This window comes from Cheilinus undulatus, linkage group 12 (assembly GCF_018320785.1).
Source record: "Cheilinus undulatus linkage group 12, ASM1832078v1, whole genome shotgun sequence".
NCBI lineage: Eukaryota > Metazoa > Chordata > Actinopteri > Labriformes > Labridae > Cheilinus > Cheilinus undulatus.
Window position 1 is genome coordinate 48,263,304 of NC_054876.1, and position 18,053 is coordinate 48,281,356.

The window sequence follows — 18,053 nt, forward strand, 5'->3', positions numbered from 1 at the left end:
GTGCCAGAGATGTCTGTAAGTCTTTAGCTGACAATCTAGGATTCTTCTTCACCTCACTGAGCATTCTGCGCTGTGCTCTTGCAGTCATCTTTACAGGACGACCACGCCTAGGGGGAGCAGCAACAGTGCTGAACTTTCTCCATTTGTAGACAGTCTGTCTTACCATGGACACATGAACATCAAGGCTTTTAGAGATACTTTTGTAACCCTTTCCAGCTTCATGCAAGTCAACAATTCTTGATCGTAGGTCTTCTGAGAGCTCTTTTGTGCCAGGCATGGTTCACATCAGGCAATGCTTCTTGAGAAGAGCAAACTCAAAACTGGTGTGTGTTTTTTATAGGGCAGGGCAGCTTTAACCAACACATCCAATCTCATCACATTGATTGGACTCCAGGTTGGCTGACTCCTGGCCCCAGTTAGCTCTTGGAGAAGTCATTAGCCTAGGGGTTCACATATTTTTTTCCACCCTGCACTGTGAATGTTTACATGTTTTGTTCAATAAAAACATGAAAACATGTAATTTTTTGTGCAGTATTAGTTTAAGCAGACTGTGTTTGTCTATTGAGTTCAGGACTTTGATTTTTAGCCACTGTGTTTCACATTGCAACTGCTTCACCTGATTTGGATTCATCTACCTTTGTCACTGATGATGTTCACAGTGATTATTGCTATATACTGTATTTTGTTTTACTGTGCTGTGGTTTTAATTTGCCTGTAATCTCGATGGCATTGAAAATTAGGGAAACCTTGTAGTGTCACATTATGTAATAACGCCACATTACGTAATAACCCTAACCATAGGACTTAGTGTGGGCTCCAAGGTATGCCCTACCCAACTACCTTACCCTAACTCTAACCGCTTAGTGACCTATGCCTAAACCTAACCCCCCTTCAGGACTCTAGACTAAACACCTAACCTTAACTCTAGGACTTAAGGTGGGCTCCAGGGTATACCCTACTACCTTGCCCTAACCCTAACCGCTTAGTCGCTTATAAAATGAGGCATTATTACATAATGAATTGAAAATGTATTACATTATTACCTCCACTAAGGAGGTTATGTGATCGGGTGGGGTTGTTTGTTTGTTTGTTAGTTAGTTTGTTGTTAGCAACATGACTCAAAAAGTTAAGGACGGATTTTGATGAAATTTTCAGGAAATGTCAGAAATGGCACAAGGACGAACTGATTAGATTTTAGGACTGATCTGGATCACCGTCTGGATCCAGGAATTTTCTAAAGGATTCTGTACTATTGGGAGATAGGCCTAATGGCAGAGGTCTGTGCTGTTACCACTTTACACCAGGAGATGGCGGACATGAGTAACTTCAATCCCAGCAGCATTTTGGGTGTGTTTTTATTAAAATTTTAGAGTTTATAGAGTTTGAAAGACGCATGTTCAGTCGAGGAGACTAGTCGGAGTGTAACAGAGAGAAAGACAGCGAATTGTAGCGAGAATACTCACAATGCTGGGAGGAATAGAGGAATATTCTCCCTCTGCCATGACTTCCAGTTGTCCAGTGAGACCATGGGTGAGACTGTCAGTGCATCTGTTGGAACCCGTAGCGAAGCCAATGCTTTGCCTCACCATGTTTCCACCCCATCAGGGAGGGAGTAATCAGCAAATGCCGTGGTGGGGGCACATGAGGACAGATTCAGGAATTTTTTAAAGGATTTTTCACTATTTGGAGGTAGGGCTAATGGCGGATGTCTGTGCTCTCCGAGTGCTTTTCTAGTTACATAATGTGGCGCTACAAACCTCGATGTCCTTTTGAGAGTAAATAAAGGTTTGAAATGAAATGTTTTCATATTTTACTAATGGTGAAAATGAGGCTGCCAGTTTATGTTTAAATGTTGAGCTTGTTGTTAGGCTCTTTAATTCAGAGTCAGTGATGGACTTTCACAATCCTGGCCTAAATAGTCCAGCCCTCAGGACTTCTCATTGGAGCAAATCTGGCCCCAGACTCAATATGAGTTTGACACCCCTGGGTTGGTAGAAATGGGATTGGTCCTATCAGTAATGGAAATGTGATGAAAACTAGAATAACTAATGGGGGGAGAACAAGAGGAAGATAATAGGAAGAAGAAGAAGGTGATGATGATGATTGTAAGAAGGACTCAAGTGAAAACAAAATGATGAGAGTTGGACAAAAATGATAAATGATGATGTGACATGACAGTACTGTACTTATTCTGGTACTAATGGTGATGATGATGAAGGTGATAAGAATGATGCTGACGGTATGATGACAGTTATACAGATGATGCTGTGAAATATGAGTATGCTGATGTGGATAATGATAAAAGAATTCTCATGACGACAATGAGGATCAGGAGGCTGATCAGGAGGTGGGTGATGATGCCCCAGTTAGATGTGAAGTAGATTATTTTGATGATGGTAGACATGAAGACAAAGAAGATGAAAGTAAGACTGGAGGGATTTATTGATTCTTTGTATTTTGATGCATGGATGATCCTCTAATCTTTGTAACATAACAGCTAACTCCTCTCTCTATGGCTTGATTTCCAGCTCCTGCATAGTTTGCCAAATGTTGATTTAGTCCTTCTTTACAGACACGTGTAGTAAATATGAATGATTTTGGCTTCAGAGGCAAAGGTTTCTTCATTGGAGATGGAGCTCACACCACTGATTCAAAGCCTTTGTTTACGGCTGTTATAAGGCAGTTTTTGAATGACCCATTTACATCCCATTACATGATGTAAATCTAACAAACCCAAACCAGTGACTCCGTCTGACTTTAAACTAATATAGGTTCCAAATATCTGTTATTGATGTCATTAGCTACTAATATATCAGTATAGAAAGAAAGAACAGTATCTGTTGACCCCTAATGATGATGATGATGAAGATGATGCTGGGGATGAGGAAGGTAGGAAAGGATGCATGCTTCTTATATCTTATTGCACATATATACAGTACATTGTAGTCTCTAAGCAGCAAAGAGTACATCACTGTTCTATTAAAGGACTGGAGCTGCTGCCTCCTGCAAACAGATTCAGAAACAGAGATGAAACAGCAGCGACCGAGCATTTTAATGAACGCTCCTCCAGCTGCAGCCTGAATCTCTTCATAAAATCTATTTGCCTGTCTCTAATCTTGTTTCCTCGATTCAATCAGCAGCAGCATCCTGTAATAAGCTTATCCCGTGTTATCGGTCTCAGCCCGTCTAAAGAGGATCGTGGTATAATGTGAGTGTGCTGAGCCCACGGGTCGCTGAGAGAGCGGACACTCATGTTTGCATCCCGGGGGGCCACATTGAACCGAAATGTGTTGTAATCACATCTCTGGGTGTCTCAAAGCGGGGGAGTTGACTTAGAGCGTGTTTGCAGCCTGGGAGGGTTTGTGCAGGTGTGAGGGCTGAGCATGCTCACTTATGCAGGAGTTGCAAAAGCACAACTGAGAGACTCTAAAGTAACTGGACATAAATCAGGATTTATCTTCTCTGTTTAGGTTTGCAGTGTTTTTTTCTACAGATGCATGACTAATCTTGTTGATCTCAGATTACATATCATAACCTTTCATCTTCTCATGAATTCAAACCCCATTATTCAAAATGTTCTTAAGCAAAAGCCTCTTAATGTACAGAGCCTCTTAGAAGTTTTCGCCCCCTTTGATGCTTTACCCTTTTATGATTTTATAAATCAGTCTTGGTCGATATAGTTTATATAATAAGAAGAAATATTTAATGTAAAAGTTACTGGATGGTTACTCACCCCCTTCAAGTCCGTATTTAGTAAATGCATCTTAGGCTGCAATCACAGCTCTGAGACTGTGTGCATAGGTCTCAGTCAGGGTGGCACATAGACACACTGCAATTTTGCATGGGTATCAGGCATGAACAGCCCTTTTCAAGTCCAGACACAAATCCTCTATTGGATTGAGGTCTGGGCTTTGACTCGGCCACTCTAGAACATTCCCCTTGTTGTCTTTAAACCATTTCTATGTAGCTTTCTCTGTATGCTCCGGCTCGTTGTCCATCCATTTTCCATTTTCTATACTGTTTATTTTGTTCCGGGTCGCGAGGGTGGGGCTGGTGCCTATCCCAGCTGTCATCGGGCGAGAGGTTGGGTACACCCTGGACTGGTTGCCAGTCAATTGCAGGGCAAACATATAGAGACAGACAACCAGGCACGCTCTCATTCACACCTACGGGCAATTTAGAGTCCCTAATTAACCTAATGAGCATGTTTTTGGTGGTGGGAGGAAGCCGGAGTACCTGGAGAGAACCCGTGCATGCACAGGGAGAACATGCAGACTCCGCACAGAAAGGCCCTGGCCCTGACCGGGAAGCAAAGCAGCAACCGTCTTGCTGTGAGGCAACAGCGCTAACCCCTGCGCCACCGCGCTGCCCTCCGGCTCGTCTTTCTGTAAAATCAATCTTCTCTCAAACTGTTAAGCTCCTGCAGACTGATTAAGATTCTCAACCAGGATATTCTGGTTTTTTTGCATTGATTTCCCCTCTACCTTTACAAGCTTTCTAGGGCTGGCTGCCAAGAAGCATCCCCACAGCATGATGCTGCTGAGAAGCATCCCCATAGCATGATGCTGCCGAGAAGCATCCCCACAGGATGATGCTGCTACCACCGTGCTTCACAGTGGGGATGCACCATTTTGTTCCCATCAGACCAGGGCTGTTTCTAGCTTTGTCGGGGCCCTGTGCAAGATGCTGTTTATGGGGCCCTTAGTTTTGTAAACTACGATAGAGAGATTCATAATCTATTAGATAATCCACGAACATGCCACAATCTTCTACACTTCTTGAGCAAATCAGACTGCAGTCATAATAACCCCTGGTATTAAATTATTTATGCTGTTGACCTTAATTTTCTTCTGTGGGCAGAGCTAACAGTCATATCCTCCTGAGACCTGAGCCTTTTGTTAGGAGAGCATTTTTAGTTTCTCCAAATTATTTGGGATAAGTACTGTCTGATAAATTCATACATCAGCCTTGTTGTTGAACAGGAATTTCTTGGACATTTTCCTGTCCAAAACCCAAACAAATTCAAAAATTTTTTTTAATTACCAAAAATGTATCTGAAAATTCTTAAACATATTTTCAAAGTATCCCATGAAAAGTATCCAAATATTTCTTTAGATAGTCCTCAAATATTTCAGTGAAACTTCCTCATAAAGCCTGAAATTTCCAATCAAAATATCCCCCCAAATTCCATCCGCATTCCTGAAAAATTTCAAGCAAATTCCCAAAATATAAAGCAAATTCCCCCCTTAAATTTCTTTGCAAATTCTAGAATTGTTCAACAACATCCTCCAGGATTCCACGAAAATGAAACATCAAAAGAAAAAAAAATATTAGAATAAAATAATAATAATAATAATAATACATTTAAAAAATTAAAGAAAAATCCTGAGAATTTCAAAGGACAATCCCAAATATTATCAATCCAGTTCTCCCAAAATTTGGTAATAAATTTTCCATATTTCCCTGGGAATGCAAAAAACAACCCTACCAACAACAACAAAAAACAACAAACAAAAAAAAAGAGAAAAAACGTTATGTCCCCATATGTGGACGCAGGGTCTTAGGAGGTTACAAAGCATAGTTTACATTACAGTTAGTTCAGTTTGTGATTTTTTTGGTTCCTTTGAATAAAACAAAATACTACATCCAAAATTTAACTCACCTGTAGGAATGGAGGATAGATTATTCACACTAGCAAATTGTATTGTCTTAATAAATATTCTAGTAAATGTGGCAAAGAGGGAGACTACAGCTAACTCAGTTGAGTTAGCAACAATCCACTGCCACAGTAGTCAAAAATAATCAACAATAGGCCCAATATCTATTAGCCACTTAATACATGACTAGTGTTGTTTATTCAAGGCCTTTAAAATACACTCTAAACTTTATAAAATAAGTCATCTTAAAGTAATGTTAAGTGGCAAATACCAGAGACATGGCTGCTAACAACACCCTCAGTTTATCATGGTGGCTCATTTTATTCTGGCATGTTTTTTTAAGCATATAAGGATAAAAACATGTAATTTGAATTCTCATCAGATGAGAATGAACATTCAGCCTTGGGGACCCTACTGGCTTGTGGGGCCCTGTGCATTTGCATAGTCAGCCTATAGCAAGAAACGGCCCTGCATAAACCAAAGACCATGGGTTAAATTTTTAGGGTGCAAAAGTTTCCCCTCCTCTCTTAGCTCATCGTGTTTATGTGGACAGAACTGAGCGCCGTCAGCATGAGTACAATGCTCCATACGGAGTAAAAGTGCAGATAGTTTCTCTGCAGATAGCTTCTGCATGCAGCCACAACGTTATGGGCATGATTGTGCCTGAATAGCTGTGACGGAGGGGCTGTTAGCAAAACAGCCAGCTACTCACTTCAGTTACAGCTGGCTATTTTTTACTGTGGTTGACTTAACTGAATGGTTTCACTGGAAAGTTGTAAATAACTTTCCAGGACATTTTTAAATTCATTTTGACAAATTAAAAAGTAATTTTAGATTTTTTTTTTCTTTGCAGCATAAACTGAAGTCTGTATTGAACTATTCTTTGTTATGCATTGACTTTTAAAATTGCCATGTGGAAAATAAATCAAATTTTGCAATGATTTGCAATATTTTTTATGACTAACTGGTGACTAATATTTCCCTTAACATGACTGAATTCCAACACAAGTCATTTCTCAGATATTCACCAGGTTGCAGGGAAAATAGTGTTAAATGCCCGAAATGTCCTGTAGTAGGACCCCCAGATATTACTTGTGCCTGACTTGGCAGGCAGAGTCTCCCAGCTGGCTCCTTGTTGGCAGACTTCTCCATATGTCTGTGACTGAAAGTCCTGCTTTTTTCTCTGTGAATTAAACCTCAGTACCGAGCAGAGAGAGTAAATTATAAGCAAATTGAGCTATTAGTGGTAGCAAATCAGGCTCTGAGTGCTGTTTTCATGGAGCAAAGCTCCACTGAGGGATTTTCATTTCACCATAAAGTAACTTTTTCCCCCTGTGGGGGGTTTCCAGGGCAGCTTAGAGCTGGGCCCGACACAGACAAAACAAACTGTGAGTTTAAATCCTCAAAAACAGTCAAAACCAGCAGGTGAATCTGTGTTAGGGAAGTAGGACTCTGTAGTCAAAGATTTCAGTATTTTAACAGGAAGGAACCAACATGTCTGCCTTTACGTTGCCACTTTTTTTTCTTCTAATTATCTGTCATGGACCTCGACCATTTCTCAGCCTAAGTTGCATCAACCAGGGGGTAACTGGCTTCTTTTTAGCTAAAGTCTGGTGTGTGGACTCATGCCGTAAAGCTGTAAGCACCAGAGAAAGCTACATGGTGCTGAAAACAGATGACCAGGGCACTTTGTGGAAATGGGCTAGACATGATTCTCTCTGTTGAAAGTCATCACACTGACTCTGAAACGACTAATTCAAGGTAGAAAAGTTATACACCAGTGCTCTAAGAGCCTCCTGACAGTTAAGAGCTCATCATATGAGAGCTGAAAGTCATTATGGGTAATGTAGTAACTCACTACCTGGAGCAGAAAAAGACTGTAAGGTAGAAAAAATCTTTGAGGGACTCCTGGAGCGCTGAAAATGGAGAATTGATGATATGTGGCAGAGTTGGAGGATCAAAGTTTCCCTCTTTGCTCCACGTTTGTGATTCAGAGCTGCAGGCAAGCCGACTTTAACTCGGCTCTGTGATAAAGTCTGCGTGTTTCCAGACTCCTGCTGCGCTGGAGTGTCCTTGAGCAAGAAGTTAAATCCCTGTCAGATCTGCAGCTGAGCGCGGTGTTTTGTTCATCCCTGTGGAGCGGACAGAAACAAAAAATCACTACAGAATCACTCTCTTTTTATTAGACATGGAAACGTCTGTGAAGCACTTGGAGCTGACAAAGGGAATAAGAGATTCAAAAACATCAGATCCAACGATGTATAGTGGAAGTTGTAGATTAAAAACACATAATGAAAGAGAGTAGAGCGTGACGTCCACATTTTAAATCACAGACAAAAATATATATTCTCTGTGAGGATAAATAAAACTAAAGGGATCCAAGCAACAGAAAAAAATCCTAGAAACATGTTCTTTGAAGTCACCCAGAACATCTTAGCAGGCCAAGTTCCATGTTAACACAGGAGTCCTTCTTTGATATCACCTTCACTATTCTTGCACCCATTGAACTTGTGAGTTTTGGAGAGTTTCGACTTGAATTTCTTTGCAAGATGGCACAGAGGGATTCTTTGCAGCATGAGATGGTGCACTGTCATGCATGAAGATCATTTTTCTGCAGAAGGCACGGTTCTTATTTTTGTACCATGGAAGAAAGTGGTCAGTCAGAAACTCTAGATACTATGCCGAGGTCATTTTCACACCTTCAGGGACCCTAAAGGGGCCTACCAACTCTCCTCCCATGATTCTGGCCCAAAACATGACTCCGCCCCCTCCTTGCTGACGTCACAGCCTTGTTGAGACATAGTGGCCATCCACCAACCATCCACTACTCCTCCATCTGGACCATCCAGGGTTGCACGGCACTCATCAGTCAACAAGACTGTTTGAAAATAAGTCTTCATGTATTTCTGGGTCCACTGCAACCATTTCTGCTTGTGAGCATTGGTTAGGGGGGGCTGAATAGTAGGTTTATGCACGACTGCAAGCCTCTGGAGGATCCTACACCTTGAGGTTGGTGGGACTCCAGAGGCACCAGCAGCTTCAAATACCTCTCTGCTGCTTTGCAATGGCGTTTTAGCAGCTGCTCTCTTAATCCCATGAATTTGTCTGTCAGAAACCTTCCTCATTATGCCTTTATCTGCACGAACCCATCTGTGCTCTGAATCAGCCACAGATTTCTTCACAGGACGATGATCATGATTAGGTTTTGCTGAAATATCTCATGTTTTCATTCCTTGTCCAAGGCATTACACTATTTGATGCTTTTCAGCAGCAGAGATCCTTTTTCTTTCCCATATTGCTGAAGGCTGTGGCCAGCTTAATAATGTGGAACATCCTTCTTAAGTACTTTTCCTTTAATTGAGCTCACCTGGCAAACTAATGATCACAGGTGTCTGAGATTGATTTCAGTGATCCACAGAGCCCTGAGACACAACACAATCCATGAGTTTAACTGAAAAACAAAAAATTGAATGTTTATGACACTAAAATCCAATTTGCATATTAATTTGTAATGCAGTGTATAAAAGATGAATGCAAGCCATAGTAATCTCACCTCATCATGAATGTTTTATACCTTTGGATCAGGTATGAATTTACCTTTAGTTTAATAAGCCAATGTTTAGCTTGACTTCAGGTCAAGACTTCACATCCTTTCCCATAAGGCACTTTCACACACTTAAATCTTTGATTTTTAATTTCCGTTTTGTCTTTTCCTTTGTCTTTAAAGTCCTGTAACTTTTGTTAAGTTCAAGTGACATTGCTGTAGCACACATATTCTTAAAGCCCAGGTTGTCCTGAATAAAGGATTTTTAGAGCTTGATTGTGCACCACATGTTTGATGTTTTATATGATTTTAAGACAAAAAGTCCAGGTGAGACAAAAGGTTAAACGATAGCTTAGGGCTGAGAGGAGGAATTGTTCCATTACACTTGGAAATGCGCAAAATCTAAATAGCGCAATAAAAAACTGGTAATGGAAACACCTGAATTTCAGAAAACACTACAATATCACTAAAAAGTTTTTACGCTTTCATGAGGAGGTTTTTCAGACGTTTTGATATAGAAATATCTCGCAAAAGTGTAATGGAAACACTTTTTCCGCATTTACAAGTCACAGGACGTGACGTACGTTGTAACATGACCAGTCACTCCGAGACAACATGGCGCGGTATGTGTAGACAGAAGAAGAGACGAGACTTTTCTTAACATCATACTTACACCCTTATACGAGGCTTTTGCTGTACATACGGACTTTACCTCTGAACTATCATCCGTTGCCTTCGTCTTTTGTTCAAAATTATCAAGGCAACCGCCGTAGATGTAACCAAAACCGTACCAACACGCAACAGGTTCTGAGCGTCAAGCTTCCCTGCAGCGGATTCACACGAAATGAGGTTTTACAAGAATTGCAAGGCCTATGCCCAAAACTCCCTTCAGTGGAAACGCATTCAAAGCGCAATGGGCTCTATGGGCAAGGGGGTGGCGTATTTCCGGTGGAAAATAAGACCGGTTCTTAACTTCCGCCTAACGATACGTGCTAGGCCAAAACGGAATCTAAACCCTCCTATACTGCCTTAATTTGTCCGTTTTGTTGGGTTTTTTTGTTTTGTTTCGATTGTTGTTTGTGAGTACTCTATCATCATCGCTTGGCATCCAAACATGCTAAAATGATGTTTCAAAAACAGGTTGAAAGCACTTCTGGACATCGTTGCTGCGTGCTGCAATGTACATCATCTTCAGCTAAATTTAACTCGTCATTGACAGTCAGCTCAGGTAACTCATGCAAACAGTGAGTAAACCGCAATGATTTTGCCATCATACCCCATTCTCTTCTCCCGACTGGAAGTGTGGGAGCGGTCTAATGCCAAATGCGGAAGCAGTTTGTGCATAGAGGCCATTGTACTTAATCGAAATTTAAGAAATATTGCTTTTATTTTGCGAAAAACTGTAATGGAAACCCAGCTTCAGTGAATATTCAGTGAAATGTAGCTCTGACATATGGAGCCCGGGACGTGACATGAACTTTTTTTTAATACGCACGTGCGATTTAATATCTCTCACATGAGTTTTATTATCTTGTGTGTAAGTTTTATTCGTACCTCATATGTGCAATTTAGTATCTAAATCGCACGTGCGTATTAAAAAAAAACAAAAAAACCCCAAAACTTTCATGTCACGTTTTGGGCTTTGTACTACAATCTAGGACTAATGAAGTTTATTTGCTTGTTATGCATCATTTTAGTCCCTAAAATTAACTGTTATTTTCCTTCTGAATCAGCATCGAACTCTTAATTCACGTTTTTTCCTTTTATTTAATCTCTTTCACCCTGGGATTTCACCCTTTCTGAGCATCTCTATGTAATCTGAAAGCCATTTTTGTAATTTTACAACCTTAATTTAAAGAAAATCTGATTTTTTTCTTGTTGAATTTTGATTAACAACAAAAAGACCTTCCTTGCAAGTTTGGTGCTTTAATCTCAAAGAACATCCTGTTAGTCATCTTTAAAATTGACGTCTTTAGCTCCAAAATAAACCTCCTAAAGAAGCCGGGTTTCATAGATTTGAAGCTTTAAGCGTCTCCTGTATAATCTTGGAGAGAAAATGTTTGCAAGCATTGATCATTTTGCACAAAGTCCACGCTGACTCGCTGCAAAACGAGAGATAACAGCCAAATCTCTGCAGCCTCAGCAGCCTCGGAGCTGTCAGGATTTGAAGTTGGTCTCCCTGCAGGCTGCACAAGCTGCAGAAACACAGAGACAGGAGGCTGCTGATCTGTCAGAGCGACCGTGTTTACCCAGAAACACCAGGGCCAGGATTACAGCCCCGACCAGACTTCAGTCATCAGCGAAAACATCTATCTTATAAGCTTGTTAGGGTGCAGCTTTATGTTTCAAGGAATTTAATGAGGGTGTGAGTTTGAGAAAGGTTAAAGTCGTCTCTAAGCCTCGGCTGAGTGAAGTTTAATGTGATATTTTTAATAAGAAAGTCCAAAGTGATGCAGCTCAGCTCTGAAGAGGCTGATATGAATTGCTGATGAGCGTCCGCAGAAGCACAGTTCATGAATAAAGACTAACCTGGCGGGACTTTTGACTGACGTGTGCACCATCTCAGAGGGTTCAGGGGAAGTCTCCAGTGTAAAAGAGAGGGAGCGAGGAGGTTTCAGCCCAGCTGCTAACCTTTACCGAGAACTCTCCGCTTGTCCTCGCTCAGATTTGACCAAAATATTCAGAGATAAAAAGCAGCGATCAGTGAGCGTCATGTCTTTTATTAAAGTTTCATATCAGGACTTTCACCTCAGGATATCTCCAGAAGTGCTTTCTTTTTTTAGCATGACAAAATGAATCATATTTTGCACAAGGACAAAGTCCAAACACCCAGTTTGACCCGTATGAGTAATCCATAGTTGGTGATTCCTTATCAGAAACTTTTGGTTTTTAGTCAATCATGGCAGAAAATATTGATTACTTTCATCATTAAATCCATAAATGAGTAAAAAAAATGAAAGGGAAGGACTGCTCCCTGGACTTTAGATGAGATAGTTTGGCCTGCTTCTTAATTAGTGATAATGTAGACATAAAAATCACTAAATACACTCTCTTTTGAGAAATCAAATCACCTCTCCTAGATGCATATTCTAGATTTGTCTCATTGATTTTTTTGAACTGGCAGTAGAGACAGGTTTGAATAAAAACAAGAGCAAAATGGATAAATTATTTTGTGCCTCACCATTTAGGTGCAGATGAAAATGATTTTCTTTCAGACGGTTAGGCTTCTTTTTCATCTGATTCTAACTCAGACAGAAAATGAGCTTTCCAACACCCACAAGACCTGCAGACAGTTTCTAATATTAATGAGGGTATTTTCTCTTAATTTCATGGATGCTGAATGCACTCTTCCTTACAGGCCAAATTTCCAGAGTTCCCAGAAGATGCAGAAGTCCGCTACCTCTGCTGAAACTGAAGTTTTGCATTGACCTGGATCTCTAAACCCAACAGAAGAGCCAGGTTTTCAATGTTTGCTTGTTTATGAGAGGAGAAAATCTCTGCTGCCTGGTTGTAAAATCTTTCTGAGCATCTCTATGTAATCTGACATGTAGACTAAATATCCACAATCAGAAGAACTGGAGGAGAGAAGCAGCTTCGTACTATCAGACATGCTATGTTATTCCAGATCTCCTTTAATTGTCTTAATTTTCCGCTTCTGCAGGGATTATATTAATTTGTTGTAACTGTCAGCAGGTTTTCACAAAGCCAGTGAACAGAGGAGAACAGAAGTTTTTCAGTACCAGTAAAACCTTATTTCAGTATTTGTCACCTTAATAGCTGTCAAAGTGAAACGCCTGGGCAGGTGTGTGTGATGAAGACTTCAATAACATGATGCCAGAATGTTTGAACAGGAGCCCTTTCATAAATAACAAACTCAAAGACTCTTACTTTGAAATGTCATGTTTTTACAGTCATGACTCCTGATGCTTCTTTTAAAAAAATTAATGTGTGCGTTTAAAAAACACAAAAGACAAGAAATCCACTATCAAAATATTTACAGAAGGAAACGAAATGTAACCAGGCTGGAGTAAAATGATTTATCCTGAATTTATCCATCCATCTGTACCATCCATCCATCCATCCAACCATCCAACCATCCATCCATCCATCCATCCAACCATCCATTCATCCATCCATCCATCCATCCATCCATCCATCCATCCAACCATCCATCCATCCATCCATCCATCCATCAAACCATCCATCCATCCATCCATCCATCCATCCATCCAACCATCCATTCATCCATCCATCCATCCATCCATCTGTACCATCCATCCATCCATCTGTACCATCCATCTGCACCATCCATCCATCCATCCATCCATCCATCCATGTACCATCCATCCATCCATGTACCATCCATCCATCCATCCATCCATATAACAACTCTCCATCCATCCATCCATCCATCCAACCATCCATCCATCCATCCATCCAACCATCCATCCATCCATCCATCCATCCATCCATCCATCCATCTGTACCATCCATCCATCCATCCATCCATCCATGTACCATCCATCCATCCATGTACCATCCATCCATCCATCCATCCATCCATATAACAACTCTCCATCCATCCATCCATCCAACCATCCAACCATCCATCCATCCAACCATCCATCCATCCATCCATCCATCCATCCATCCATCCATCTGTACCATCCATCCATCCATCCATCCATCCATGTACCATCCATCCATCCATCCATCCATATAACAACTCTCCATCCATCCATCCATCCATCCATCCATCCATCCAACCATCCAACCATCCATCCATTCATCCATCCAACCATCCATTCATCCATCCATCCATCCATCCATCTGTACCATCGATCCATCCATCCATCCATCCATCCATGTACCATCCATCCATCCATCTGTACCATCCATCCATCCATCCATCCATCCATCCATCCATGTACCATCCATCCATCCATGTACCATCCATCCATCCATCCATCCATGCTTAACTTTTTTGAGATTTTCGAATCACCCCAACTGAGGCCTTTCTGTGTGAAGGAAAAGTTGCTCTGCTTTTTCTGTTTTAGTTGTTACAGTCTGAGGATGATGCATGGTTATTGGCGTTTTTGAGTTGACTGACAGTCAGGTATGTTGTAGCTGTTTATCAGAACTCTTACGGCCTGCCTCAGCTCCATCGCTTTGTCTGTTACAAGGCTGATGAAAGCTGATAAACTCTTCTTCCAAAAAAAAAAAAACGTGTTCCCTCTCAGGTACATGCCTTCTTCATATTCCTGTTGTATTTTCTCCGTCTGCAGGAGGAAGAGGAGCGTGGGAAGCGTCAGGTTCTGGTCCTCGGCCTCGACGGAGCAGGAAAGAGCAGCATGTTGCAGGGTTTGACCCCTGGGGAGTCTGCGGCTAAAAGAGGCCGCTGCAGACCCACCCGAGGCTTCAACTTCATGAGCCTGAACGCCCCCGCCTGTCAGCTCGACTTCTTGGAGAGTAAGACTGCTTTTATTCCTCGAAATCAAACACTGCAGACTGCATTTGGAGTCTGAGTGTTTAATACGGGAGCATGAGGCAGCTTTGAAACCCTCAGCTTACTGCAGTTTATGCCATCAAATTCACATCTGAATAACTCCATGAGGCAGCGGATTAGAGTCATGAAAAATATGCACATATCTGCATAAAAGCTTAATGCTAACAGCTGCTACTGCTAAAGGAAAACATAGACTACAACTGTAGTCATTGGATAGTGTGAGACCTGCAAAACTCACAGAAAACTCAATGAACAACTAGAATGCTGCTGTACAGTCCTCTACATAAAATCTGATCCCATTAATACCCCTGAAAACCCCAGAGAATGGGACCTAACCAGCTGGGATTTATTGGTAAAATCAGTGTATGTGTGTTGGATCAGTAGCATTGGTGCGAGCATCCTGGCTAACAGTTACCTCATTTACAGCTGAAAAGCATGGCAAGCTTTTATCGGGTTGAAACTGGTGCTAAAATTATTAATTTCATGCTATTTTTAACCAATTTAACCAATTTTCCTACCCATTTAACCCCTTCTTACCCATCTGAGGGTAAGAAGGGGTTAATATGTAGTGAGCAAAGATATTTATAGCTAGTTTTAACTAATATCACTCGTGTTTTTTTCAAAAAACAAAGCAATAAAAATAAGTGGTATTTAATGGCAAAAGGTAGTTTAGATGGATAAAAAGTGTCAAAAAGTGTCAAAAATGGCAAAAAAGTTTCTCTTTATAAGGTTTTCTGGGGGAATAATATTTAAAATTAAGATGTAAAAAAGACAGATAATCACAAAAGAGCCACACGTTGAGTATCACTGATCTATAAGCAGTCTAAGTGTAATTCTGGTGTTATTAGTGAGTCTATTGTTCACTAGATCCACATCTATGTCGTTTTTTTTCCATCTCTCTCTTTTTTATCCACCTCTTGGACCCTGAACGCTCGCTCCATCCATCACTGCCAGTGCTGAGACAATCTCTAACCCTCTCTCTTTCACTTTGTCAAGATTGTTTAGAAACTTCCAGCGGTTTCTTTTCAGCATCAAGACTCACAGAAAACCCAAACCCACCAATGCCATCCATGCAATTAATCAACCTGTGTCGATCTACTTTAAAAACGCAGTCATTTGGGACAATGATAGCCTTTCCAAATGTTGGTTTGAATTTGGCCTGGTGACGCTTCATGACAAAGAATTAATGAGTAATTCAACAACATATCAGAAAAATAGGGACACAGCTGCTTCTGAGTGTGTTAATGGCTGCAAAAAAGTAAGTGACTGCACATTTACACCCCCTTAAAGTCAGTATTTAGTCCATGCACTTTTAGCTGCAATCACAGCCCTGAGGCTCTGTGGATAGGTCTCAGTCAGGATCGCACATCTGGACTCTACAATTTTACTTTTCTTCTTTGCAACACTGCTCAAGCTTTGTCAGGTCGCACAGGGATCAGGTGTGAACAGCTCTTTTCAATTCTTTATTGGATTGAAGTCTGGGCTTTGACTCGGCCACTCCAGAACGTTCCCTTTGTTGTCTTTAAACCATCTTTGTGTCGCTTTCTCTGTATGCTTCAGCTCAAAGTCTCGCTGGAAAATAAATCTTCTCCCAAGCCGTAGTTCTCTTGCAGACTTCCAGGATTGTCTTACATTTTGCTACATTCATTTTACCCTCTACTTTAACAAGTCTTCCAGGGCTGGCAGTCGAGAAGCATCCCCACAGCATGATGCTGCCACCATGCTTTACAGTGGGAATGGTGTGTTTGTGGTGATGTGCAGAGTTTGGTGGCCAAAAATAAATATCCCAGGGCAGCAAAAGCCAGAGTCGGAGGTACCACATTTTTGGTTGATGCACAATGCGGATGTGCTTTGAACCTAGGTTCCCCCTTGCATGCTGATGTTTTTGCCCCAGCGATATGATAAAATTATGATGTTTTACAGAACCCTCAGATCCCAATAGCAGCATCTTTGTCATGATGTTCCTGTCTAATTAGTTAGACATCTTTTACTCTACAATACCGCTGTAGTCTGCCTCTTTGTCGCTCAGGTCGTCTGCGCCACTGCTCAACTTTAGAAAAACTTTGTAAAGGTTCGTCCTCCTGCGACTAAAGATTAACATATTGTTAACACATAGCATAATTGCCTAAGTCATATTTTAAGGTTTCAAGAAAAATAAGGCACAATGACTCAGCAGCATTAGGGGAGTAGGCAAGAGTTTGGAGTTTGGCCAAAAAATGACTGAGGCCTTTATGCTATGAGGCTAACGATATGGATGGCAAAACATTCTGTCTTGTAATTTATAAATGAATCGAACACGTCTTGATAAGATTCTCCAACCAGCCATTTTCTTCCACTCAGCAGGCTCAGTTTTAGCAGGCCTAAGCCAGCCAACCCACTCACCAACTTACCCTGGAGGATCCCAGTGTGTTATCCCCGGAGCGAGTTCTAGCACTGCCCCAACCTGGGGGTCTTCTCGCTGTTGGAAGTCCCTGGAAGACCCCAAAGTGAGGTGATCAGATGCCTGAAGATGCTCAATAAGATTCTCAACTTTAAAGGTCAAAATGCAAAATACAATATGTGCCGAAACAAGCCGTTCTCAGATTTCCCCTCATGATGTCATGTTGGGGGGGGTTAGCCCCGCCCCCAGGTTTGGTTGGCCCTCACTGCTTGGAACAAAATTCCGCCCTCCTCTCAGGTGCCAGGTGAGAGGAGGATCAGGAAAGCCACATCCATTTCTTGAGAGGGGTGTGGTCAGGGGCGGAGTCAGACAGCTCATTCACATTTAAAGCCACAGACACAGAAACAGCTCGTTCTGAGCAGGGCTGAAACAGAGGGGTTTTTTAGACATGCAGAAATCCAATACTGGAGTGTTTTTACAGCAACAAACTTCACAGGCATGTTTCTGGGACCGCTGAGACCAATATAAACTTGTCTTAAAGGGGTAAAAGATTAAACATGCAGAGTTACTGCTTTAAACTTAGTTTCCAGCTGCTTTAAACCAGTAAAAGAAAACCTTCACTTGAACTTTCTCTGTGGTTTTGCAGATGTTTGTGACTTTCTCTCAAATGAGTGGAATCAAATCATGCAGGTCCAAAACAGAGCAGACAAACCCATCCTGCTACTAACCCTCCCACTGTAAGTCTTCACACTGCAGCAGAGATGATCAAAATAACTCTCCTTCTCATTCAGACCAGCCTGACTGTGACGCTCTGCAGCGGCTGGCCTCAGAATGAGTTTCTGTCTTCATACGAATATATGCCACGCTCTGCGGCTGATTTATTCATGATCTGAACACAGAGATCAGCGGCTCCTCAAATCGTTCTCTCATCTTTGAAAGTAAGAGCAGCACACGTCGCCGCCCACT

At 41.4% G+C, this 18,053-nt stretch overlaps 1 protein-coding gene across 1 annotated transcript in view; it reads left to right on the forward strand.

The window, feature by feature from the left end:
* Nucleotides 1–18,053, forward strand: part of arl10 (ADP-ribosylation factor-like 10) — a 45,824-nt gene that overhangs the window by 3,734 nt on the left and 24,037 nt on the right. Inside the window, exon 2 of the mRNA XM_041800758.1 lies at nt 14,487–14,670. Within this exon, the coding sequence (XP_041656692.1) occupies nt 14,487–14,670 (184 nt within the window). The remainder of the gene's footprint in view (nt 1–14,486; nt 14,671–18,053) is intronic.